The sequence below is a fragment of the Delphinus delphis genome, chromosome 1 (genome assembly GCF_949987515.2).
Source record: "Delphinus delphis chromosome 1, mDelDel1.2, whole genome shotgun sequence".
Lineage (NCBI taxonomy): Eukaryota > Metazoa > Chordata > Mammalia > Artiodactyla > Delphinidae > Delphinus > Delphinus delphis.
In genome coordinates this window covers 180,570,128-180,595,582 of record NC_082683.1, presented here as the reverse complement: position 1 = coordinate 180,595,582, position 25,455 = coordinate 180,570,128, and the positions used below count along the sequence as shown (strand labels likewise).

The 25,455-nt window shown below is 38.8% G+C and overlaps 1 protein-coding gene across 1 annotated transcript in view; it reads right to left on the bottom strand.

Annotated features, from left to right (window-relative positions):
• Positions 1-25,455, bottom strand: part of PTPRC (protein tyrosine phosphatase receptor type C) — a 123,141-nt gene that overhangs the window by 41,696 nt on the left and 55,990 nt on the right. Inside the window, exons 4-11 of the mRNA XM_059998794.1 lie at positions 23,222-23,419; positions 17,352-17,495; positions 16,522-16,569; positions 15,292-15,321; positions 13,415-13,621; positions 12,105-12,233; positions 10,837-10,980; positions 3,627-3,746 (exon numbers count right to left, since the gene is read on the bottom strand). Of these exons, the coding sequence (XP_059854777.1) occupies positions 3,627-3,746; positions 10,837-10,980; positions 12,105-12,233; positions 13,415-13,621; positions 15,292-15,321; positions 16,522-16,569; positions 17,352-17,495; positions 23,222-23,419 (1,020 nt within the window). The remainder of the gene's footprint in view (positions 1-3,626; positions 3,747-10,836; positions 10,981-12,104; positions 12,234-13,414; positions 13,622-15,291; positions 15,322-16,521; positions 16,570-17,351; positions 17,496-23,221; positions 23,420-25,455) is intronic.

The following is a 25,455-nucleotide window of genomic DNA, read 5'->3' as shown; positions in this document are numbered from 1 at the left end:
GCACTGTTGATGTCATCTGATTTTACAGATGAGAAAACTAAGCCACAGAGATATTAGCAATCTGTCCATGATCTCACAGGAAAGGAACAACAGAGTCAGGATGAAACCCGGACACTGAGGTCCCAGAGGCCATGCTTTACCCTTCACTGCCGTGCATATTGTCTGGGGTAGAAGAGGGGGACAAGGGTCTGCAATGGGGCCAAGCTTTTTCCTCCTCTTGGACACTTTAATTCTCTGGTCTAGGTGGACATGCCAATGGACTTGCAGAAACAGTGTAAGGGAAGATTTAGCATGTGCTAATTTCTTGTCTCAGTTACTTATCCATGACATGGAGATTACAGTAATATCTCTACCTCACCATGGGATGCTGAACAGTAAGTGAGATAAAGTGTCTGTTCTAGCCTGGTTAAATGTCTATTTTCTCAGAAATCCCTAAATCTGAGTTAGTTGATTTAATACCCGCCAGCTCAGCTACCCTGTCCCCAGTGAGAATTGTCTTTGAGGACAGGAAAGGTGTGAGTTCTAGAGAGGGGCAGGTGGCACCCCCTTATATGCTGTCTGGCTGTCGGGACAAGTATCAGCTTCTAACTCAGCTACAATCCAAATGTCAGGATGTCGTTCTCAAGGTCCATCTGGCTTCCATTCAGTGACCTAATTTTGTATGATTGTAGATGTAATCTCACAACCATTCTGCATCAAAATGAGTTCATTTATGTTGTTCTGTGATGTTTTCATCCTAGCCAGCTTGATAAAATCAAATTGTTGATTTAATTTTGAACAACACATTTTTTTCCAAAAGACATTGCTGTTTGGGGAATCAAAGTGTTCAGTGCTTAGAAAGATGGTTTGGAATGTTCATTTCCAGTTGCCAAGGGTTTCAAGCTTTGGTTGAAAGGTCAACATATTTTACACGAGCCTCTCTGCCTCCATGTGGGATACCTTTCCTCAGGACGCTGAGGTCAGAAGCACTAGTCAAATGGCACAGGTAAAGACTTTATTAGATTTAGTGATGAAATTTAGTTTTCCTTAGGGTGACAGGGATACATCTAGTTTCAAGTCATGCCTGTTGCACTGGAAATGGCTAGATAGATACTGGCTTCATCACTTGTCACCTCTTTGCTTTTTAGCAAATACCTCAGGAAATCCATTAACAACTTCCCAGTTTAAACTGCTCTAAAGTATCTTCTTGAACACCATGCAAAGTAGTATAAACTCGTTGATCTCCAAAGGGTTTTGCACTGCTACCTCCCAAAATAAGAGGTAATTTTTCTCTTATGTTGTTTAAGCAAAAAGGCAATAAACAAAATCATTTCCAATAACAGCGCTGCGATGTGGAAGGGTGCACGCTGGTTTCAATAACTTTTGAGAAATAGTCCTTTGAATGCAACAATGACTCAGGGTCTCTTCCCTATTACTGAGGAAACTTCATTGTCACTTGGCACTTTAAGTTAATACATAATACTACAGATGCACAAGGTGTCTGATGCTCAAACATGAACTTACAGTAGTGAAAAAAGCACAGTCCAAGCTGTTGAATTTGAGCATTGATTTTAAGTTCTGTGATCCTCAGGGAATCGTATGAACTCTGAACATATCCATGTATCTCTCCTCTCAGAGTCATTGTTGAAACATTTAACAAAATCTTAAAAAGCTATAAAAACACCCCACAAGCAGATAAAACTAAATAAATGTCAGTTACATTTTTCTACCTCTTTTAGTCTACAGCTTTCAGAGTCGCTGCGATGATTAAATAAGAAAATAACAAAAGGAATTTAATACCTAATTAAAAGTAATATAAATTGCCATAGGAGTTCACTGACTTTCTTCCCGTGGATTTTTAATAGTGGTTTTATTTGAAATAATGAGAGTAGTTAAAAGAATTGTTCTAACAATGCTATACTCCGATCATCTCTCTTTGACTTAGATAATACAGAAGAGGATCTCATGTCCCGTGCTCCTGATGAACCAGAAGACAAGACAGAGCACGCTCCTCTTCTCAGCAGTGGAGGATGATAGCAACAAGAGACAGAGAACTGGGGATGAGCTGTTTCCAAAGGGCCCTTTGAGCAGAGTCAGTGCATGAGCCACAGTGGAGACTGGGTTCAGTTAGTTACCCACCAACTTTTGGAGAGGACACACAGCCAGATGTTGCCTACCTGCCCCTTCCCTCCCCACCCATTCTGTTCAAGTGTTATATTTGGAGAGTCATAAATTTGGGTAGCACTGAATAAGAAGGAGCTGTACTCATTGCAAAAATCAAACAAAAACTCATCTGACTGCAATAACTAACACATTACGTCCTTCTAAGCCTAATTATTCAAATACAGGTTTTTAAAATAGTATAGAATACAAAGAAGCAATAAATATTGCTCCATAAATTTCCACCATATATTCTGGCATACAAAATACTCCATAGTAGAGAGAGAATATAGAAAGTAAGGAATACAGAAAGAGAGAGTGAGAAGAAATTTCAGAAAAAAGAGAAAACAAAACAATGTGCTCACATAGAAACCAAGCAAAGAAAGTTTGTAGGAGAGGTGTCCAGCGAGGCAGACTGTACTCCTGTAATATGTCAGATTACAGATTGTCTTCCTGTAATTTCCATTTTTCATCTTCCTGTAAGTTCCATTTTTCCTTTCTCATAGACATAACTTTTCGAATTACCATAACCTCAAATACATTGCCTGTATTTCTTCTCCATAGAATTTGAGTCCTCTTATGCTAATTTGAAAACTACATGTGTATTGAACTTTGCTGTAGTAGTTTGATTATTAAGATTCAAACAACAAGCAAAAACAATATGCTATCAAAATATAAAATAACACACTGGAGATAAGTGGCTTTCTACTTTTCAAAATTTGAAAATTTATGTCTGGTTCCTATGCACCAAACAAAGAGATGGAATTCTGTGAGATGTCCAACTCAATACTACTTTAAGCTGCAGGTAAAGGATTGACAAGTGGGCTATTCCGTGTGCTGAATCTGTTCTGAGGTGGTCCACAGTCCCCACTGTTTTCTACAAGTATTTTAGATACTTCACATCGTCCAGGAGATGTCTGGTCTCTTAAATAGTGTCTCATTTGGAGGGACTAGGCCAATGGTTGAACTAGTCATAGCACATTTTTTGGGCTGTCTTTATTTCTGCACAAGTTCTGCAGAAGTTAGTTAATGCTAACTAGAACTATGTTCCAAGATTCCACCTGCCATCAAACTCTGTAGCTAAGTGGGCATATGTTCATTTTTGTTCACCCAATTTTTTGTGTGTATTAGCTGGGGCACATTTTGGAAGTTGTTGTTTGTAGTCCAGAATGATGAGTTTTTGGAAGACAGATATGAGTATTATCTTCCAGAGATTTTCTTTCTCTAAGCTTTGGAGTGTAACAATTAGAACTAAGAAGATCAAGAACGAGAAATGAGTATTGGGGGATACTCTGAGATTTAGTCATTTCAGACGCTAGGGAGCCTGTAGTGAGTGGAGGTAGTTCTAAAACCAAGGCGTACAGGATGCTCATCACGGTTGTAATGTAGAGAGCTCCGTGGCTCACTAGCTCCATCCATATGTGGAGTGCGCTTTCCAATTTTTGATTTATCTTTCCTGATATGGAATTAAATTCTATAAAAGTTACCTGAAGAATTCCGATAACAAAGAGTGAACGTATGAAAAAAATTTGCCGGTGGTTCCCAGGTAACCCATCCTTTATCTGCACTGAAGTTAGAACAAGTCATATTCTGAGGGATTCCTGGAACTGTTGAAAGAATAAGAATATAAAATGTAAGAAACAAGACATGGAGAAAACGTTCTTCATATTATCAGCATGCATTATTAATAGCCATATTTTGATTAATTATGAATTGATGATGAAAGTAAAAGAAAGATATCTGGTCTTGTTAAATTTGATATGGTCATGTAACAGAGTGTCACTCCAGGGTGACATTGTGGAGCCTAAATGTTCCACTGACTTGACGAGATCTGAAAGCCCCTCTTCCTCTCATTTATATTATTGTCCAGCTATCTTGGGATGTCTAGATTTCCCTATGCTGGAAATCTGTCACTGGTAGGGCTGATAAAATTAACAGTCAGTACTGGAGTAACACTTGTCATCACTTCCAGTAACTAGTCATCAGAACTTGAGGTGAAGAATGTAATAAATGCTTAAATCAAAACTACAAGGTATAATTTATATGAAAACCTGCCCGTTTGGGGTATAGTTGGATGGGTTTTGACAAATATATGCATCGATATAACCACCATCGCAATCAGATATAAAACATTTCTATCCAACCTTGGAAGTTCTTCTGTGCCCCCTCCCAGTCCACCCAGTTCCCTTGCCCACCCCCAAACACCCTCTGTACTGCCTTCTATTACTATAGATTAAATTAATCTTTTCTTTCATTTCATATAGATAAAATCAAACGGTGGGTACATTTTTACGTCCAGCATATTGCACTTAACAGAATGTTCTGGAGATTCATTCATATTCATTCATTCACACTGTATGTGTCAGTAGTTAGTCCTTTTTATTTGTGAGTAGTATTCCATTCTAAGGATAGACCACATTTCATCTATTCATTCAACTGTTGATGGACATCTGGGTTGTTTCCAGGCTTTTGGCTACTATGAGTGAATCTACTATGGATATTTGTGCAGAAGCCTTTCTGTGGAAAGGACATGTCCTTTCTTCTTTGGTAAATACCTGGAGTGAAAGTGCTGAGTTATTACTTTGCCTTCTCACCAATAGTATTGTCAGTCTTTTTCATTTTAGCCATTTTAGTTGGTGTGTGATGGCATCAACATCCGTTTGTTGTTTTAAGTTGCATTTCCCAGTTGACTAATGATATTGGGAAAATTTTTATGTGCTTATTGACCATTTGTGTATCTTTTCCTGTGAAGCATATGATCAAAATTCTTGTCCATTTTTAATTGGGTTACTTGATGTCTTATTTTGTATTTGGAAGAATTCTCTATATATTCTCCCAAAACTCTCTGTTGAAAAAATTAATTGTGGATATTTTTTCACAATGTATGAATTGTGAAAAAATTTTATTTCCTTAGTGACTTTATTCAAAGAGCAAGAATGTTTAATTTTTATGAAGTTTGATTTCTAAATGTTTTTCTTTTATGATTCTTGCTTTTTGTGTCCATCTAAGGAACCATTGCTTAAGCTAAACTAGCAAAGATTTTTCTAATGTCTTTGTCTAGACATTTTACAGTTTTAGATTTAGTGTTTAGCTCTGCAATCCATTTTGAGTTAATCTTTGTGTTTGTTGAGAGATAAAGGCTGATGTATTTATTTTTTCTATAGGGATAACTAAAAAAAAATCTAATAATGAAATAAATATCCAAATAAATAAATAACCAAAAAAAAAATCCTTCCCTCCACTGAATTGCCTTTGCACTTTTATAAACAATAAAATATTTTTTTTCCTGGGATTTCTATTTTGTCACAGTGATTTATAAAGACTGTACTAATTTTAGTATTTGTATCCAAAAAGCATTAAATTTTTGCTAGTTACATGAAGACATAGTATTTCTGTAGGTTCATTTATTTTCTAATGGCTTTGAGTTGTTTGGGGGGCTACTGGAGACATGGATTTAGGAAGCTGCCTTACTCTCAGCTAGCTATCCCTTCCACATGAAATTCAGAATCACTTTAGTATGTTCTGTCAAAAGTCCTGTAATATTATAATTAATAAACAACTTCAGCAATGAGACAGATTTCAGGATCAATACAGAAAAGCCCATTGTATGTCCACACACTGACAATGAACAATCTGAAAATGGAATTAAGAAAACACCACCATTATAAGCAGGAATAAATTTAAACCTAGGAGTGAATTTAACAAAAGAACTATAAGACTTGCACACTGAGAACTACAAAACATTCTCCAAGAAAATTAAAGAATACCTAAATTAATGGAAAGACACTCCATATTCATGGACCAGAAAACTAACATTGTTAGGATGGCAACACTTCAAATAGATCTACAGATTTAACTCAACCTCTGTCAGAATCCTGGCTGGCTTCTTCGTAGAAATTGACAAGTTGATCTCAAAATTCATATGGAATTTCAAGGGACCTCAAATATCCCAAACAATCTTGAAGAAGAACAAAGTTGAAGGACTCACACTTTCTGATTTCAAAACTTACACAAAGCAACACTAACCAACAGTGTGGTACTGGCATTAGATGTATAGATTAATGGAATGGAAGAGTCCAGAAATAAGCCCATCATTATTGTTAATTAATTTTGACAAGGATGTAAAGAACATTCAATGAGAAAAGAATAGTTTTTTCACTAAATTGTGCTAGGACATCAAAATAATGAAATTGGACCCTTACCTCAAATCATAAATGAATATTAACTCAAGTGGATTAATAGAGCTAAATTTTAGACTTAAAACTAAAATATTCTTAGAAGAAAACATAGGGATAACTCTGCATAACCTTGGATTTGGCAATGAAATTTTAGTTGTGACATCAAAAACATGAGTAACAAAGGTAAAATTTAATAAATTGGACCTCATCAAAATTAAAAACTTATAAGCTTCAAAAGCTATCAACAAATTAAAATGACAACCCAGAGAACTGGAGAAGATATTTGCAAGTCATATATGTGAATTGTGTCTAGAATATATAAAGAACTGTTACAACTCAGTGAAAAATCACCCAACTTTTAAGAATGGGCAAATAGTGATAAAAGATATACAAATGGCAAATAAACAGCTGAAGCTATGCTCAAGATCATTAGTCATTAATTCAAATCACAATGAGATACCACTTCACACCCACTGGAATGGCTAAAATAAAAAAGACAATAAGTGTTGGTGAAGACGTGAAGAAATAAGAACACATACGTTGTTGGTGGGAATGTAAAATGATGCAGCTACTTTGGAAAACTGATTGGCAGTTCTTCAAAATGCAAAACATAAAGTTGCCATATAACCCCCAAATTCCAATCCTAGGTATAAACACAAGAGAAACGAAGACATATATCTACACAAAACTTGTACACAAATGTTCATAGCAGCATTATCCATAATAGTCAAAAAGTGGAAACAGCTTCAATGTCACTCAACTGATAAAGGGACAAACAAAACAAGGTACATTCATAAAACGGAATATTATTAGACAATAAAAAAACGGAAGTATTGATACGTTACAACATGGATGCACCCTGAAAACAGTACACCAAGTGAAAGAAGCCAGACACAAAAGACAACATATTTTATGAAATGTCCAGATTAGGCAAATCCATCAAAGCAGAAAGTAAATTGATAATTGCCTAGATATGGGAGCCGGAGGGAAATGGGGAGTGACTGTTAAAATATACCAGCTTTTTGCTGTTGCTTGTTTTTTTGTAGGTTTTATTTTATTTTATTTTTTTTGGTGTGAAGAAAATGTTTTAAAGTTGATTCAGATGATGATTTACAACTCTAAATATATTAAAAACCACTGACTTCTATACTTTACATGGGTGAATCATACAGTAGGTGAACGAACAAAAGTTTGTGGGTTTGTTTTTTTTAAGAATGTGGCTTCTTTGGCAATGGTCTTGAAAAATTTCCCCTGTTGCCTGAATAAAATGACATGTAAAATGGTTAAATTGCTATTTTCAAAGGCTGCAGGATTCCTGCATTACTGGAACAAACTCAATAATGGTGGGTTTTTTTAAGACCTTACTTTTTTACAGCATTTTTGAATTCACAGCAAAATTGAGGAGAAGGCACAGAGATATGCACAGCATCCCCTCTTACCAACATCCTCCACTTGAGTGGTACTTATGTTACAATTTATGAACCTACACTGACACGTCATTATCACCTGAGTCCATAGTTTACATTAGGGTTCACTCGATGTTGTACATTCGATGGATTTGGACTAATATATTACATGACATGTATCCATTATTATGGTATCATACAGAGTACTTTCACTGACCTAAAATCCTCTGTGTTCTGCCTATTTATCCTTCCCTCCCTCCCTTACAACTCCGGGCAACCACTGATCTCTTTATTGTCTCCACAGTTTTGCCTTTTCCAGAATATCATATAGTGAAACCATATGGTATGTAGCCTTTTCAGACTGGCTTTGTTCACTTAGTGATGTGCATTTAAGGTTCCTCTATGCCTTTATAGCTCATTTCTTTTTAGTGCTAAATAATATTCCATTGTCTGGATGGACCACAGTTTATTTACCATTCACCTCCTGAAGTACATCTTGGTTGCTTCCAAGTTTGGGCAATGATGAATAAAGCTGCTATAAACATCCATGTGCAGGTTTTTATGTGGTCATGAGTTTTCATCTCCTTTGAGTAAATACCAAGGAGTGTGATGGTTGGATTGCATTGTAAGATGATGTTTAGTTTTATAGAAACCCTCAAAATCTCTTCCAAAGTGACTGTACCATTTTGCATTCCTACCATCAATGAATGAGAATTCCTGTTGCCCCCCATCCTTGCCGACATTTGGTATTGTCAGTGTTCTAGATTCTGCCCATTCTAAAGGTGTGCAGTGATATCTCATTGTTATTTTAATTTCCCCAATTACATGTGACGTGGAGCATCTTCTCATAGGCTTATTTGCCATCCATAGAACTTCTTCTGTAATTACATATTTTATAATGTACTAAAGGATCCACTTTGCTAACAGTTCATTTACTATTTACTATGTTCATAGGAGAGACTGGCCTATAGTTGCCTCAGCTCTGCCCAAGTTTGGTATCCACATAACAGTAACCCTAGTTTATCCCCCACCCTAACAATAATCAAAATTAGTAGATAGATTTCCATGATTTCTACACTGTGGAACACTTTGAATAGGATAGGAACTAACTGTAAACTTACCTTTCTGGTTTTTCTTTTTTAAAGGGCAGGTGAGGTAAGCAGACAACGAGTGTGAAGAGATTAGAGAAGTATTAGACTATTATTTTATATACAACACCAATTTTCTAATTCTTCCTAGGCAAATGTCCATAATTCCTATGTTCTAGAAAATTATCCATTTTTATCTAACTTTTCATATTGGATGCAAATTTCTTTATAATCTGTAAAATTTCTACTGTATTTTTGATTTCCTTTTTATAATGCATGGGGGAAGGTTGTTTTGCTAGAGGTCTAACTATTGTATTATTCTTTTCAAAACCAAGCCTTTAAATTGGTTAGTAAATTCCTGCAATTTTTGTTTGTTCCTTCTTTCAATAATCTGTACTCTAAACTTTGTTATTTTCTGCTTTCTCTGCTTTTGTTTTCTGGTTCTTTTCCAAGCACTCTCCAATGATTTTCATTCAATAGAGAGCAAAGTGATAAAAGTTCCCATAGGGCTTCCCTGGTGGCGCAGTGGTTGAGAGTCCGCCTGCCGATGCAGGTGACACGGGTTCGTGCCCCGGTCCGGGAAGATACCACATGTCACGGAGCGGCTGGGACCGTGAGCCATGGCCACTGAGCCTGCGCGTCCGGAGCCTGTTGCTCCGCAATGCGAGAGGCCACAGCAGTGAGAGGCCCGCGTACCACCAAAAAAAAAAAAAAAAAGTTTCCGTAAAATGTCACTTGATCTTACTTAAGGCTACAAATTCCTCCCCGCAAATATGTCTTTACTTTACTCAAGTCTGAATATCTTTGTTCCCAAAGGTAAATTTAAGCCATCTATATTTAGTGACTTTTGATACTTTGACATGTTTCTGCTATTTTACCTATTGTTTCCTACTTAGTAGTCTCTCTCTCCCTCCCTTCCTGCCACGTTTTTCTTCTTCCTTCCCTTCCCCCTCCCCCCTTTCTTCTTCTTCTCCTTCTCCCTCTCTCCCTCTCTCTCTCTCACAATCTCTCTCCCTCTTCTTCCTCCTTCTTTTCCCTTCTTTCTCCTTTTCCTCCTTTAACATGAAGAATTTTTTTTTATTCCATAACTTCCTTCTACTGCTGATAGGAAAAGCCATCTATTTATCTGTCTTTCACGTTTTTAGTGGTTACTCAGAAGTTGTCTTATGCACAATTAACATAGTTTCCTAGCAGATTCTAAATTTAACTGGAATGTCTTTACTTCTACTACAGCGGTCCCCAGCCTTTTGGAACCAGAGACAAGTTTCGTGGGAGACAATTTTTCCACGGACTGGGGTTGGGGGGTTGGTTCAGGCGGTGATGGGAGCGATGGGGAGAGGCAGATGCAGCTTCACTTGCTCACCGGATGCTCACCTCCTGCTGTGCAGCCTGGTTCCTAACAGGCCGAGGACCAGTACCCGGGGGTTGGGGACCCCTGTTCCACTAAATACAACTGAAATGTTAGCACTTTTCACTTCCTTCTCCCCTCCATCTTCCAAATGCTATTACTTTCCAGAATTTTACTTTCCAGTTGTTATTAGTTATGATAGTCTGGTTATTATTTATATTGCTGACATTTTAGTAATAACAATTGTTATTTTGCCATCAACACTTAGCTTTACCATTGCGTTTTATTAGCTTCTTAAAGTGAGCTTCTGTGCTCATTTTACTCCTATCAGGGGCAGGATTTGATAGAGGGGGCAAAAGATGCAGGACACACCAAGAAGAGAATGCTGCTACAGGAAGAAAGGGGAAATAAAATGGAAAACACATGAACAAGCATTTCACTTACCTCACAGTTTTGTTTCCACCCCGACCTCACAACAGCCTACAGTTTGCAAAAAACTTGATGAAGGTTTGGATTCGCTGTCATTTATTTCTAAATTCTTACTTTAAAACGGACACAAAGCCATTTTCTGAAACCCTTTCTCCAAATCCATAACATCTTTTTCTGTGATTCTCAACGAATCATAAGAATATAAAAAGGAAAGAAATTTAACATATAAATGTAAGTGATATACTCACCTCCAAAATCTGTTTTAATAGTTGTATTTTGGCTAGTAAGAATGTTGTTATTATAAGATACTTCTGAACTACAAGTATAATTACTTTCGGGCTGAAGGTTGAACTTTTCAAATCTGCCACTTTCATTATATGGAGAAAGGCCATCTAAAAGAAATAAGTATTGCATATGAGTATATGAATACAATATATCACACTTAAATTTCATTTCGGTTTTATATCTATAATTAATATCTATTAGATTGAAAACCTATGCGAATGGTCAAAACAATAAGTAAAAGGACCTGCTATCAGCTATAATGCTGCATGATTTTGCTACACTCAATTTTAAAGAAAACATTAAGATGTAGAACTGAATTTGAGAGTGTCTCTAATTTAGCTGATAAAATGAGGCCTTAGTTCATTGTTCTCTGTTCAGAAATTGAGATTGCACTTGACATAGCCTTTACCTCAAAGATATCTTGTTTAATCATCAGTCTGTCATATGTTTGTCCTTGCTTTCCTCACCCTGCTCGTGTCCGAGCTGAGCACCTTCCCCGTAACATGATGATTATAAGCAGTATCATACTCCATCCTTCGTGTGAGAGTCTGTGTGTCTTTGTTTGTCTGTCTTGCCAAATATGGCCTAGCAGATAGCTTTATGCCAAGGGGGGAGATTTCATCCCAATAAATGCAAATGAAAATAAATTAAAAGTTATTAAATCATTAAAAAGAAATGCTATCTCAATTATTCCCCCTTCCCTGAACTCAAATTCATATTCCTAGAAGCACTTACTATTCTTTCTCTACTTTCATTTTATCTAAGTCTTCTTGTAGTTGTTTATAAATGTTGTTGATGGAGGGCTGACAAAGAAAACTCTTGGAATCACGTGAAATTGTGGTTGTTTTCCCTTTCATTCTAAGAGTATGTGTACCATAATTTTTCATAACTCTCTTCTCTGATAATATTTTCAACAATACCTCGTGTATAGCAGTTGCCATGAAAATTCTTATGAATTAACTGATATTGCTATTTCAAACATTATTTTTCAGGTGGAGTGTTTGTCTATTTTGTGAATTTGAGTTGTATAGAGAATACAATGATTTGATTCCAAACATATCATGGACTATGCGTGTGTGTGTGAGAGAGAGAGAGAGAGAAAGAGAGAGAGTGAAAAAGAGAGAATGGAGGAAGGAAGGAAGGAAGAAGAAAGGAAGGAAGGATTAGAGAATATCTAGAAAAACATCCCACTATAGGAAAAAAACTCCTCTGATCAATGTTAAATTCTTACCACATTTAAATTTATATGTTATATTCTTTTTATCACAAGTAACATTTTTACTGATTTCCCAACGTAAACAAAGAGAAGTATTTGCCTTTTCAGGTTCTACACACTCATTCAGCTGAAAATGTTTACGATCTGTTAAGAAAAAGATACAAAAATAGATGATTAATATTTCATAATGTGTGCCTTATGCTCAATTACAGTCATTGAAATTATATTCATGATACAGAATCTGGCAAGAATTTAAATTACTTTTGAAAAAAGTCTAATAACTCTCAGGGTGTTGAATTTCTTGATTCTTTAGCTTATTCTTTTTTTAACATCACACATATTGGTAGCATTTCACTTAGAATTTATGCTACTTTAAAAAAATGGAACCCAAGGAAACATCTAGATAAAATTGCATTTTTTGCACATTTTAAAAGATACTCCATTTTGTTTTCTTATTTGTATCTTCAATTTTTCATTTACTCTTTGATTTTTTTCATTGCATGATCATTACACAGAGCATGGGGGCTTCACTCCGGGCAATGTATTGTTTTAAATTGTCATTTTCTGTTTTTAATTGATCATTTATTCCAGTAACATTTAGAGAAAAATGAATAAGTTAAATGGCGTTTTTCAAAAACATCAGATATTTAACCTATTTAAATGTTAATAAGTCAATCAATGATCTTGAATTATTAAAAGATGTGAGAGATTCAACAAACTTACATAGTCCCTGAATCCCTTTTAGAAAATGCATTTTGTGAAGGTAGCTTCTCTGAAGTCAGGTTGGTACCTTAGTCTCCTCTTTCCCAGCAGTAGCTTAGGTACTAAAACCATCTTGATCACCTTAACATGACTATAACGCTCCCCCCTTTTTTTTTTTTGTTTTGGTGAAAGTACTTTTGTTCTTTCCACAAACATCAAACCTTTGACTTTGTGTTATTCCCCCAAGATATTCTAGACACACTTGTATTTAAAAGGATTTATACACACACACACACACACACACACACACACACACATATATAATGACTTGAATTCAGTAGCGGAGAAAAAAGAAGGCTTGTGAATAACCACTCAGTGGGATAAATTAGATCCAATCGACATGAAGCACTCTGTAAAAGAGGTGTAAGGAGGCAGGTAAGGCTTCTCTGAGGTTACCATTTTCACTGGGTCTGGAGAGCAGAAGTCCACACACTGACCTCCTGCCGCCATCTTTCCCTCAGCCCTGTTCCCCTGCCTACTAACTCCTGTGACCAGTAGGACACATCACACACAAAACTGCAGTGTTGCCGTAAATGCACGAACAGAAATCAACGGATATTTACCTGGTGGTACCTCTAATAAATATTTAAATGGAGAGTAACATGAAGGATGTGTTATATTGATATTCTTCTTTTCACATTCCTTTAGGCCATGGAGAGGCTCTTCAGACTTAAGAGGGTTACCGTTCTTGTCACTAAGTGTTGCATTATATGTTTCACTCTCATTGTTATAAACGTAGTGCACAGAGATAGCTGCTGCATATTTGTCTTCTGAAAGAAAATAAAATAGTGAAGCTTATCTTTTATTTTTCAGAATGAATAAACCTCTACTAAATACAAACTCCTTAATGTATATTTTTAAAAATATCCAATCTCCAACAAAATAACCCCAGGAACATAAAAAAGAGAAGGGACAGATCAGTGCCTCCATGTTATTCTTTCGTGATTCCCTTTTCATCACTGTCGCATCAAAGACCTCAGCTTGTGAGTTTGTATTTGGATGATAATTGGATTAATGTCTGTCTTCCTAACTGGACTGTAAATTCCATGAGAGAAAAATCCCATCAATTTTGACCATCGCCATAAATCCAGATCCTTGTGTAAAACCTGTCATCAGAAAGGGCTCAAAAATGGTTGAATTACACAGAAATGAACAACGCATCTGACAAATTTCTTCTTCTTGCTCTATCATTTCCCTTGCTTTCTAAAGTGTAGTATTTGATTATCTCTTTCTGTCGATACGGGGAACATTAATTACTTAGGGAGCAGAGGCCTCGTTATTCCTCTACTTGTGTAAAATTATTGATAACAACTCCTCCTAAGCACTTTCTCTGAGTGTCATCTCACACTCTTCCCTTTATTTAAACAGACTCCATTGACTTGTAAAAATATCTTTTCAACACACATTCACTTATTCACTCATTTTTAGTACCAAAAAATTATGAAGGCTTTATTTTCCTTAAGACACTGCCCCAAGCACTAGGAATACAAATGATCCGCTTTTGGAACTATAGAATCTAACGTGCAGACAGGCACAGGCATGAACTACAGAAAACACCAAAATAAGATGATGCACAAAATAATACAGGGGTAAAGAGGCAGAGAAGTCTGTTCAGATTGCAGGGTCCTCCAGAGAGGTGAGTCAGTTTGCATTTAAAATATGAGCAGGACATAGAAAAATTGATGGGGGAGGGAGGTGGCGGATGAGGATGCATTCCAAGTGTAGAGGAAGAAGAACAGGGGTGAACACAGGGGCAGGAAGAAACATGTTTTAAGAAACTGAGCACTTCCACGTTACTTAAGTGAAAAGTGTAAGGAGGCAACAGTGCAAGAAGAACCTGGTCATCCGGATCATATTCATTAATCAAACATACAAAGGCTGATGTCTGCACTAAATATACGGAGAGCCACTGAAGGTCGGGATTCCAGTGGTGAGATTTAGAAACACGTGGAGGGATGAGCCCTGGCCACGAAGAAGGACTCTGCTTCCACTTAGAACAGAGGAAGAAAATGGGAAAAGGATGGATACAAACTGTTCTCAAGCATCTGCTTTGAGCCTAACCCTGGCGAGACAGAGAGACTTTTTCTTCTTGGTGAGCCCTGAAGGTATTATTCACATTTCATATTTATCATTACACAGAATCCTCTCCCAACTGCTAAACAACCTTGCTATCATCCCACTTTACAAATACGCAAACTGAAGTTAAGTGGCACCACCAAGGTTGTTTTGCTAGTAATTATCAATCGTAATCCTCAAAACTAGGTCTGACTGTGACATCAAAGCTTCTTGCCCTGAAGGACCCTGGCTCTTAATAGTTGGCGCTAATGGTTGGTGAGAAATTAGAGCCAGTGAGTTTAGCCTGCTGGGGGGTCTTGAAAGCTTGTAATAAAGAAGGAAATCATTAAAGTGATATATGTTGCCTCTAGGTAGACAAACTTACCACATGATGGCTTCTGTGTAGTATTAGGATCTGTAATAGAAAAAAAAGAAAATGCAAATTATTAAAATTGCATTTTAGAGTATCTCTGCTCTAGTCATTCTGAGGAAGGGTGGTTTACAATGTTTCGTCTTCATAAATTATAGAATCTACCGAGTTAGGTTTAACAGATAATGCAGAGTTTGCAGTGCCTGTTCTCATGTTTGGATCTCAAAACTTCAAAGGTTGTAAACCAACAAGCTAGTTCTATAAAACGTTTTCATAAATTCACCCAATAAACACAACTGTGATAATACAATATTAAGACTTTGGGGCACACATCTGATTATGTAATGGTGATGTGGTTGACTATTTACGCAGCCAGAAATATTTTAAAAGTCTTCCTCCCCTTGATTAATCTCAAAATAGGTTTATATAATTATAATCCCTAGAAAGTTCAGTTTACTCCTTTGTTTATTAAAAAAAATCAGAAAATAGGCAAGGGCTGCTTCATTGTCTGGTTTAACTTTTGTAAGCTCTTTGCCCATATACTAAATCCAGGGTAACACATCGTTCCGTCCACCAACTGAGAACTATCTTGTGTGAGCATATGTATTTAACTGAAGAATTGGATGGAAATGGGGTTTGTGGAAGCTAATAGATCTCTGCTAATCTGGTCTTTGAGATGGAGAACTTGCAGGGAGAATAGTGTCCTGGCGGGCTCTGAATGGCTGACCCATTGCAGACTCTACCACCTCCTGGACGTTCGTTCCCTGCATGGAGCCCCCCACCTCCATCTCCACATCCCACGTGTGTGTCTGGGGCTCTGCGATCACTCCTCTGCCACTGACCTCTTGGAACAGAGAGCTCCACTGAGAGAATTGTTCTTTTTCATACCAACACCGAAACCCACTCTTAGAAATCCTAGTATAGCTGGTCATTTCTACGAGTTTTCATAGAATACACAACTCTTGGGGGATGCTACGACAATGATGTAAGAGGTTATCACAGTAACACCGGCCCTGATCTCATCGGCTGTTGCACTGCGGAAACTGATCTGTGTTTTGGACCAACTGCCCTTCCACAGCCCTCAGGATTAGAACACTCAATTGAACTTCTCGAAGAAAGAGCCCAGGGTGGAGTCAACGGAAGACCCTTCAATGAGCATGTCCAAAGCACATGGTGGTGGTGTGACTGCATGACTGGGGGTCAGGTTGTCACCTGTTGTTGTGAGATCAGTTGTAGAGATAATACCTTTTGCAGAGGTCAGAGAGGATGGTGTAGTGGACGCACTGAACGTATCTGCAAGGAAATGAACAGAGGGTCACGGTTAATGAGTTTGTCATATCGAGGGTCGAGGGGAAAACTCTTTAGCAAAGATGATTTCTTAACTGAATCTTTGCTAGAGGCTTCCTCCTCATTTGAATTGACACTTGCTTGTTTTTAAAATAAGAAAGTGAGTCAAAGATTTGTCTACACGTGGCCGTTTAAGATGACTAAGAGTGCAAACAATTGGAACTAGACATTGTATACGTTGAGAAGAAACTATTCATTCCTTAGTATAATTCTGACGTGTGCAGTCTCCCTCAAACTACCTCTCATCCTGTTACAGCTATCCTTATTTTAATTACTAACAAGGATACCCGTTACCCTTTTGTACTATTCAGTTCATACCAGACTTTTTACATATTCCGTCTTCCTATCAATCCTATGAAATGAGTATTATTATACCCATTTTTACAGAAAGAAAAATTGACACACAGAAACTCTAAGTAACTTGTCCTAAAGTCAACTAAAAAGGTGAAGAGGCTGTATTTGATCTCAGGGCTATAGGACATTAAAGTTTGTTATCTTTCTTCTTCACCATGAACTTTTATAATATAAATAATAAAATTAAATATGCCCATAGAAAGCTTACTGGTAAGGTTTTTTTTTTTTCTCCTAATTTAGTATCACTGTGTGAAAATTTGTAAAACAGCAAACCCACAGTCATATCTGGTGTGAAATAAAAGAGCCGCATGACAGTTTTCAAGTTTCCATTTCATCATCCAGAACCTAAAACACCTAGAGCATCATGGTCAAACCTGAGGCATTGTCTTGGGTGGTCGAGTTGGAGATGTGTGCAGGTGAGGCAGCGGGACTGCTGTGTGCAGGGCTGAGAGTGGTTACTGGTGGGAAAGTTGTGTCTGCAGGCAAGCTGCTCGGTGCAGTCCTCTCTCCTGGAGCCCCTGTAATCACAAAGGCCATCAGCCTTCCTGCCCTGCAAGGGCAGAGGCCACACAGCCCACAGAGGCATGTTTATTAATAGAGGCTATTAAGGGCTTCCCTAGTGGTGCAGGGGTTAAGAACCTGCCTGCCAAGGCAGGGGGCACGGGTTTGAACCCTGGTCCAGGAAGATCCCACATGCCACGGAGCAACGAAGCCCATGCACCACAACTACTGAGCCTGCACTCTAGAGCCCACGACCTACAACTACTGAGCCCACATGCCACAACTACTGAAGCCCATGCACCACAACTACTGAGCCTGTGCTCTAGAGCCCGTGAGCCACAACTACTGAGGCCACATGCCACAACAACTGAGCCCACGTGCCACAACTACTGAGCCCACGTGCCACAACTACTGAAGCCCACGCACCTAGAGCCTGAGCTCCGCAACAGGAGAAGCCACTGCAATGAGAAGCCCACGCACCGCAACGAAGTGTAGCCCCCCGTTCGCTAGCAACTAGAGAAAGCCCGCGCTCAGCAACGAAGACCCAAGGTAGCCAAAAATAAATTTAAAAAAAAATCACTTTAGAAGCTAAGGCCGGGCAGTAAACACTCAAGCACTCCTGCTACCTCATAACCTACGCGTCTACAAAATGGGATGAAAAATAACACGGCTTATGGGAGAGATGAGTTTAAAGGCAGACACCTCAGAACCTACGCAGCTTTGGCATCACAGCACACATTTTAAAAGTATCTGGGACCTCGGGAGAAAGCCTGGACTGCCCAGGGAGGCCAAGCCTCCTGGCGGGGGCTGCCTTAAGCAATACTGAAAATGCACAGAGTGGGTGCCGCTGGCTGGCGCAGGGACCACAGAGATGGACGTGAGCTCTGAGGGCAAAAGGCTGCTGCGGTGAGGTTACCACAAGAGGAACTGTCGCCCGCCCCTGCCAAGTGCCGTGGGTGAGGTGCACCTCTCTGGAGGGATCCCTGGGTGCAGGTGCTTCCTTCCGATTTTCTGAAAATAGAGCTGAAGGGGATCCCGCCTGTGCACTTGCTGAACTGGGGGATTGTTTTCCTTCCAGCTGAAGGTCACCATACTACCTTCACTATGAAAGCTCCCCTTGCCAGGAAAAAGCAAACTGGTTCAGAGCCCAGGGACTTCCCATTATATTGACAGCATCCCCTTCGTTTCCAATTACAGATGAGCTAGTGGGTATAGAATCAAGGGTTGTCGCCGATAAAAGCCCACACTGTATTCGGTTAGGACTTTTCATGGTCAAGGTTCAAAGCACCCACCGCATGTCACATCTTTCCTCCCACGCACAGACACCACACCCAGAATCACAGCACAAGGGAGCAACGTGTATTCACTGGGTGCCAACTAGACGCCTAGCACTATGCTAGTGGTCCTGGCAGAAGCAAAAGAAATAGGGCTAGCTCCTAGTTGAGCTTTGTGTGGTTATTTCACTGTCACGATCCCTGGGGTCACCGGTTCAAGGGTATGAGGTGGGTCCTGCATCTGCAGTCAGATGCTCAGTGTTTCAGCCGAGTGACACACGCATGCGCATCCCCCAGATGGCTCTGACGTGAGCCCTCAGGCACCCTCCAGTCACACACATCCATGCCACTAGGACCGAACATGCATCTGCTAAATTTTCAGTTTGGGTTCTCAGCTCAGTCTTCAAATACCACTGAACCCCAAATTTAGCTAAACTGCGGAACAGGACGAATAGCTTAAACATCAGTTCTTCAGGTCGGGCTCCTCAGTGGAAGCCTCCCACAGAACCAGGAGAAGAGGAGAAGATGCATTTTTTTAATCCTTTGAAAAAAAAATGGTAGGCACACAACTGGCCCTCTGCAAATTTTGAAATCAGCTAGGCTTGGCTTTAGCCTTCCTCCACACTTTTTTCTACTCCTCGCTTCACTAGTTCATTCTCTCTGCCCCTCCCCAAGGTCCCTGGTCCTCATGCCATTCTGAGGTCTCCCACCCTCACCCTCTGCACATCCCTGACCTTCCCTCTTCATAGGAAAACTACGTTCCCTGGTTTAGTAATCTCAGCGATGGCTTAGGAATGGCAATTACAATTTGAATGAGGTTAATTAATCCTAATAGATGTTTAATTAGTGGAATTAACCCCTGGGAGAGGAAGAAGTCCTTGATGGGGCAAAGCAGACTAAATTGTGTGACGACCAGCCTCCCAGGTCAACCCTCCTTAGCTTTTTCCCACATCCTTCCCATCCACAACTTCTGTGGATTTGCTAAAAGCTCCAGATCTTTTTATTGCTGTTCCCATGGCAGCCAGAGTGAGTGAAATGGGGCAGGGAGACAAGGGCAGCTCTTTCCCCAGCTGTTTATGCTTCCTGGATTGCCTGTCATGATTTTGATGCCGAAGGAGCAGTTTTAATACTTCAAAATAATAATTATTCTATCTGATACACTTGGCTTCCTCGTTGGAGCCATACTTAAAGCAAGGCCACTTCCCTGCCAGGCTCCCCATTCATATCTTTAATTTTCAGGCACTCAGGTCACTAAGTGTATACATGTGGCTGTGTGCATTTGCAACCTGAGAAACATGCTTGTTTTTTAGGATAAAAAGGGGCACCGTGAACTGATTACACATGAGTTTTGGAAAGATCAGGGAGAGGATATTTTGCAGTTTTTATAAATAGAGATGCTGAACTGAAAGAATCTTGATGTTTGAATGGAAAATATGAGCATCCATTTTTTTTTCATTCTTTTAAAACCGATGTATTTGTGGTTATAACTTCTCAGTGCCCTTTATTGATAATGTACACCATCTACTCTTCCCCGTTTTGTTTAGGTAGGAGGTCTTTAAGGAAAGAATCTGTGCATATATTCTTTATTACTAGCAAGAAGTTTTCACTACAGAATTATACTTACCTAAAATATAAACAAACATATAAAGCCCTGACTAACCCCCTGAACAGGTCTTTCCTGTATTCTCGTAATTCTCATTCTTTATCAATTCATCACTATTACAAGGACTTTTGTTAGGTGCCCTCTTGGAATAGGGGTGACTATGAAAGTTTGAAATTCCAAATCCATCCACCAGCAAATGTTACACGTGGAACAGTGGTTGGAGTCCCTCACTCCGTACTTAGACGGTGTTCATGTGCTCTTTGTATTGGCACAAGTCTGAAGGAGCCACAAACTGGACTTGACATTCCTGCCCAGAGCTGGGGTGAGTGCAGAGAGGCACCCGCGGGTCTGCGGGAGACGGCAGGTGAGGCGTCTGGGCTGGTTAAACTCTAAGGTAGGAAAGCGAGATCATTGTATCAATATCTTCCCATGGCAGGCGAAAATTTTAAATACCAGGAAGTTATAAGGAGCAAACTGTTATTATAGTTTACCAAACTGTGAAATGGCCCAGCCTGTTCAAGTGCAAGTCTGCTCGTCTTTAAGTTCACCTGCCAGAAGCACCCGCGTGCTCGTTTACACATCTCGGAGCCTGTCTGGGTTGATGCAGCCATAGGTGGCTCATGTTTCCAGGTGGCTTTTGTGACTTTCAGGTCACTATGAGCTTTTGGAATTCTCCATCAACTCCACAACTGAAAGTGAGGACATTTCTTTGTAGGCAGAATAAGCAAAGAATCCCCCAATATACAAGAATCTCTTACACGAGGAAAAGACCAGAAAAATGTGTGAGAGATGTGAGAGACAATGGCCAAATAGTATATGCAAGGATGCTCATTATTATGAAAAAAAGTTTAATGTAAATCAAAGCATAAATCAAAATGAAAAATGTTTATCATACTGACAGAGTTTTAAAAGATTGATAATAGCTAGTATCAGAAGTGATATGAGGAAACACACTCACAGAATTATATGCTGAGAGTCTGGAAGATAGACAACTTTTTAAGGAACAGTGTTTGGGGAGAGTGTATGTTCATTGTATGTGTGTGTGTGTGTGTGTGTGTGTGTAATGCTTCTATAATGCTGTTTTGCAACATGCATACATTAATTTTACAGAGATAATATTACAAAATTAAATTTAGTGTTATGCATGTGAATGCTTATTGTAATAATTTTTTAATTTTTGAAATGGTGTATATTATACTGTTACAAAAATAGATTGAGGCATAGTTTTCCCCTTCATATATTAGTAAGCAAGAAAAATTTGATTACATTCCATTCCACAGTACAAATCAATCATAAACATAAAATAAATAACACCTATAGGTTTTAGCCCAGTAGAGAATTGAAATATCACCAAGATTATTTTCCAGAAAAGAAAACGTGTTGTATTGTTTGAAAGCATAAGAAATTTTCCAAGCTAATTTTATCACTAGTATTACTGAGCCAGAGCAAGTTAGTATTTTTAAATAATTCATCCATATGTCCAATCTATTTCATTTTAAACCTTTTTTTCTCGCACTTTGCTTCATATGTAAATCTCTGGCTTTAACGTTTTCAGGGGAAAAAATTGGGGAAATAAAAAGGTAGGAACGTTGTATGTGTGTATTTGTGCACGTGAGGTGAAATGTGGAAGCTTTGAAATAGAAAACTCTGTGTGATGTTATTCAGTCAATAAAAAAGTTTAGCATGAAAAGTTCTACGTAGCCATCAGTTCCCTCATCCTCACATTCCTTTTGTTAAAAGGAATTCCAACACTTGCAATGTTTAGATAGGTCCCAGCCACCTCCGCTGCCCTATGGTAGGAGGGAAAATGGGATAAAGATTAAATATAAATTACTGTAATTGATATAAAAGGCACTGAACATTTATTCAACCACTTACCACAGCCAATAAACTTCATCCGGATGGTACTCAAAACACTGCGTGTACCCATCACCCAGGAATGTGATGGTGTTACCCGTGCTTGTGTTTCAAGCTAAGATTGATGACCTTATTGAACAAATATCTTAGTCTTTTTAAACAGAATGTGTCTATTAACCAGTTTGCCTCAGAAAGTGGCACACAGCACATTATTTAGGAAAAGGCAGGAACCAATCTCAGGATGGTCAGCTTATGTACCAGATACACTTGTGGACCTAACATTAAACAGAGAACGAGTGGATCAATGGTGTCCCTGGATTCTAGGAGCATCAGAGGTTTTCCCTAGCAGAAATACCTCCCATGTCACTCTGATATTTTGCTATGAACAGGACCACGTCATCTTAAATTCTACCATTGGGACTCACAACCCTAATTAAATACTTTTTAAAAAAAAAAAACAGTGCAAATATCCCTGGAAGAAATCCAAATAGCAAAGCTGAATTATTAATCCTCAGTGTGTTTTTTTTAAAAAAAATAATAAATTGTCTGTCTCCAATCATTTTCTGCTATTGAGGATCTGGGATTGAACCAAGAAAATTTCTACTTTGGGGTAAGAGCCTGGGAGTGTGAGACCAAAAAAGACCTGAAAGAGGACATTCTGACCTCCCCGGGGCTACAGAAAACTTAGGTGAGCAGGAACCAGGAAAATGATGCAGCACGTGGGGATCAGAGGACACCGAGAACCGCCTCTGTCCCCCGTCAACACACCCTGATTTTACTTAGGGGGACTTCCCTCCCTCCCCGTCTCCCTAACAACAGGCTTCATTACTTATGCCGGCCAATATTTCATGAACACCTAGATGTTCTACGTTTTACACACTTTAGTAAAATCTCACACGTAGAAACTGAACATAATTTAAACTGTTCTGATAACTTTAAAATTTAAAAAGTAAAAACAAAGAGAGACAAGTTTTTCCCTAATCCCGTCTCAGTTAAGGTCGCTGCCAACCTGTCACAGCAAGAGAACTATCATTATCCCAAGAGTTCAGGGATGCTTCCGTGGTGGTACTTTCTGGGCTAGGAGGAGGCGTGGTCTCTGAGGAGTCATTTCCTCGTTCAGAGATGCTTGCGAGTGAGAATGCAGTGGTGTGAGCAGGTAAGGGATCACCTGCAGGCAGAGTAGAGGGCTCTTCTGTTGTGTTCATTCCTGTCACATTCATGGGAGATGGAGGGGGGAGAAAATAAACATGTGAGTCACACCCTGAATCATATCATCTGAGCCGGCTAACTCCCCAGCCCATTACCGCATGTACATAAATATACTTACCTATACGTGTATATACAGATATGAGTTATGGTGTGTGTGTGTATATGGGGTGTGTGTATATTTGACAATGCGTACACATGTATGCACATGCATATGTACAAATATAGATGCATCCAGAGGGACAGATGGAATATATAGACTTAGAAAGCAAGCTGCAGAACAGGGGCTAAAGGTGAAAATGGGGAAATGAGGTGAAAGCAGCTATTCCCTGCACTCTTCTCACTTCACTGGTGGATTCTCAACTGTCCAAAGCAACTGGGTTCAGAAGGATGAAACACCAGGCGTAAAGAGGATTAAAAGAAATTGTGGAAACCTGATCAACGAAGAAAAGAATAAAGGAAGATAAAGTTGGAAGGGGATTATTAGGAGGGCTAGGCATTCCAGGAGAAGAAAATGAAAGACAAGAGTTCTAGACGCACACACTGTTTTTTTTTCCTTAATCAATCAAATTCAAACAAAGCAAAGACCAAGCAAAAGACTGGAAAACAAAATTCACAAACAAGTATACAGATGACCCAAGTCTACAAAAATGTTTTTTTCATGATAACCAAAGAAACACAATTTGAGATACTGATATAACTTTTCCCCCAGTTTCAGTTCACTTCAGGAAAAAGAAAACTGTGGCAAGAGAAAAGAAAACTGTAGCGAGGGCGTGGTGAAGTAGGTCTGTGCACAGCTGAGATGAGCACACAAATGGAAAAACGTGCCTGCAGAGCAAATGAGCACCGTGTACTAAAGGCCTTTACATTTGTGTGCTCTCTTATTCAGAAAGTGGATTTCTTTATCTCGAAGAATGCTTAAGTACACCAGTTTAAAAAAAGAAACATGTTGTGCTCTCTGAATATTAGGATTATAGAGGTGCATTTTTTTCTGAATTTTCTGTTTAACATGTGTTTACTTCTATGAATAGCAAATTTTGTTTTGCAATATCTAATTAATAAAAAATTGAGTTATATCACACAAGCATTTTAATTAACTCAGTTCAGTAAGATTGGACAAGCGAGAATAGCACAAATATGGGAAAAGGGAGAGAATGGGGGGCGAATCAGAAAAGGAGCAGAAGTGCTAAGAAGGGCAGAACTAAGAACGGAAATGGAAGATCACTGAGTAGAGAATTAAGAAATGGAAACAGAAACGACACAAGGAAGTCCCAGCTTTATTCATTAATGTTGAAGGTGATGTGAAATCCATTTTTACTAAGTACCCGTAAAACCCATCTGAGCTGCATGGAATTGCCTCGACGTCAGTGTACACGAAATATCACAGAACTATTCTATGATTACAGAAATCCAAAGAGATAGGACAGCTGTTATATGTGTTCTTTTCCAAAGAAAAATTCCAATCCCTAAAATTTCATAGCCTAATAACTCACAAATAAATGTTTTTATTAACAAACTTTTACCCATAATTACATGTCAACATGTTCAACTAAGTAACAAGCAAATGGTACCTTCCTGTCTTCAGTGTCAAATCCTAAATCTAACTTTAGTGTTTTCTCTCATCGTTACAGTATATACTGAATAAAAGGAGGGGAGGTGGGTTGGTGGGGGAGAGACTGGAGGGAGACAGGGATGGGGAGAGAGACAAGATGGAAGGGTGGGAGGAGCTTAAAATTCTGTCCAATAACATTCATTCACATTCAACATTATAGACGACCAATTATTCGTTTGTTGTTTTCAGGTTAAACTAATTTTAGTGTCAGCGAAGTTCCAATGATCTCATTTGCTTTGAGGAAACTGTTGCAACTTTTTCCCTTTATCACCCCCTCCATGCCTTTGCTAGATTTGAATACCAAAGAGGGAAAATCACTGCAAATATCTCATATAACAGTGCTTTACTGTTCTGAAGAGTAGCATTCCTAAGGATTACTTCTAGTCAAGAGCAAATTCAATTCATGGTATATGAAGAAAGGGTGT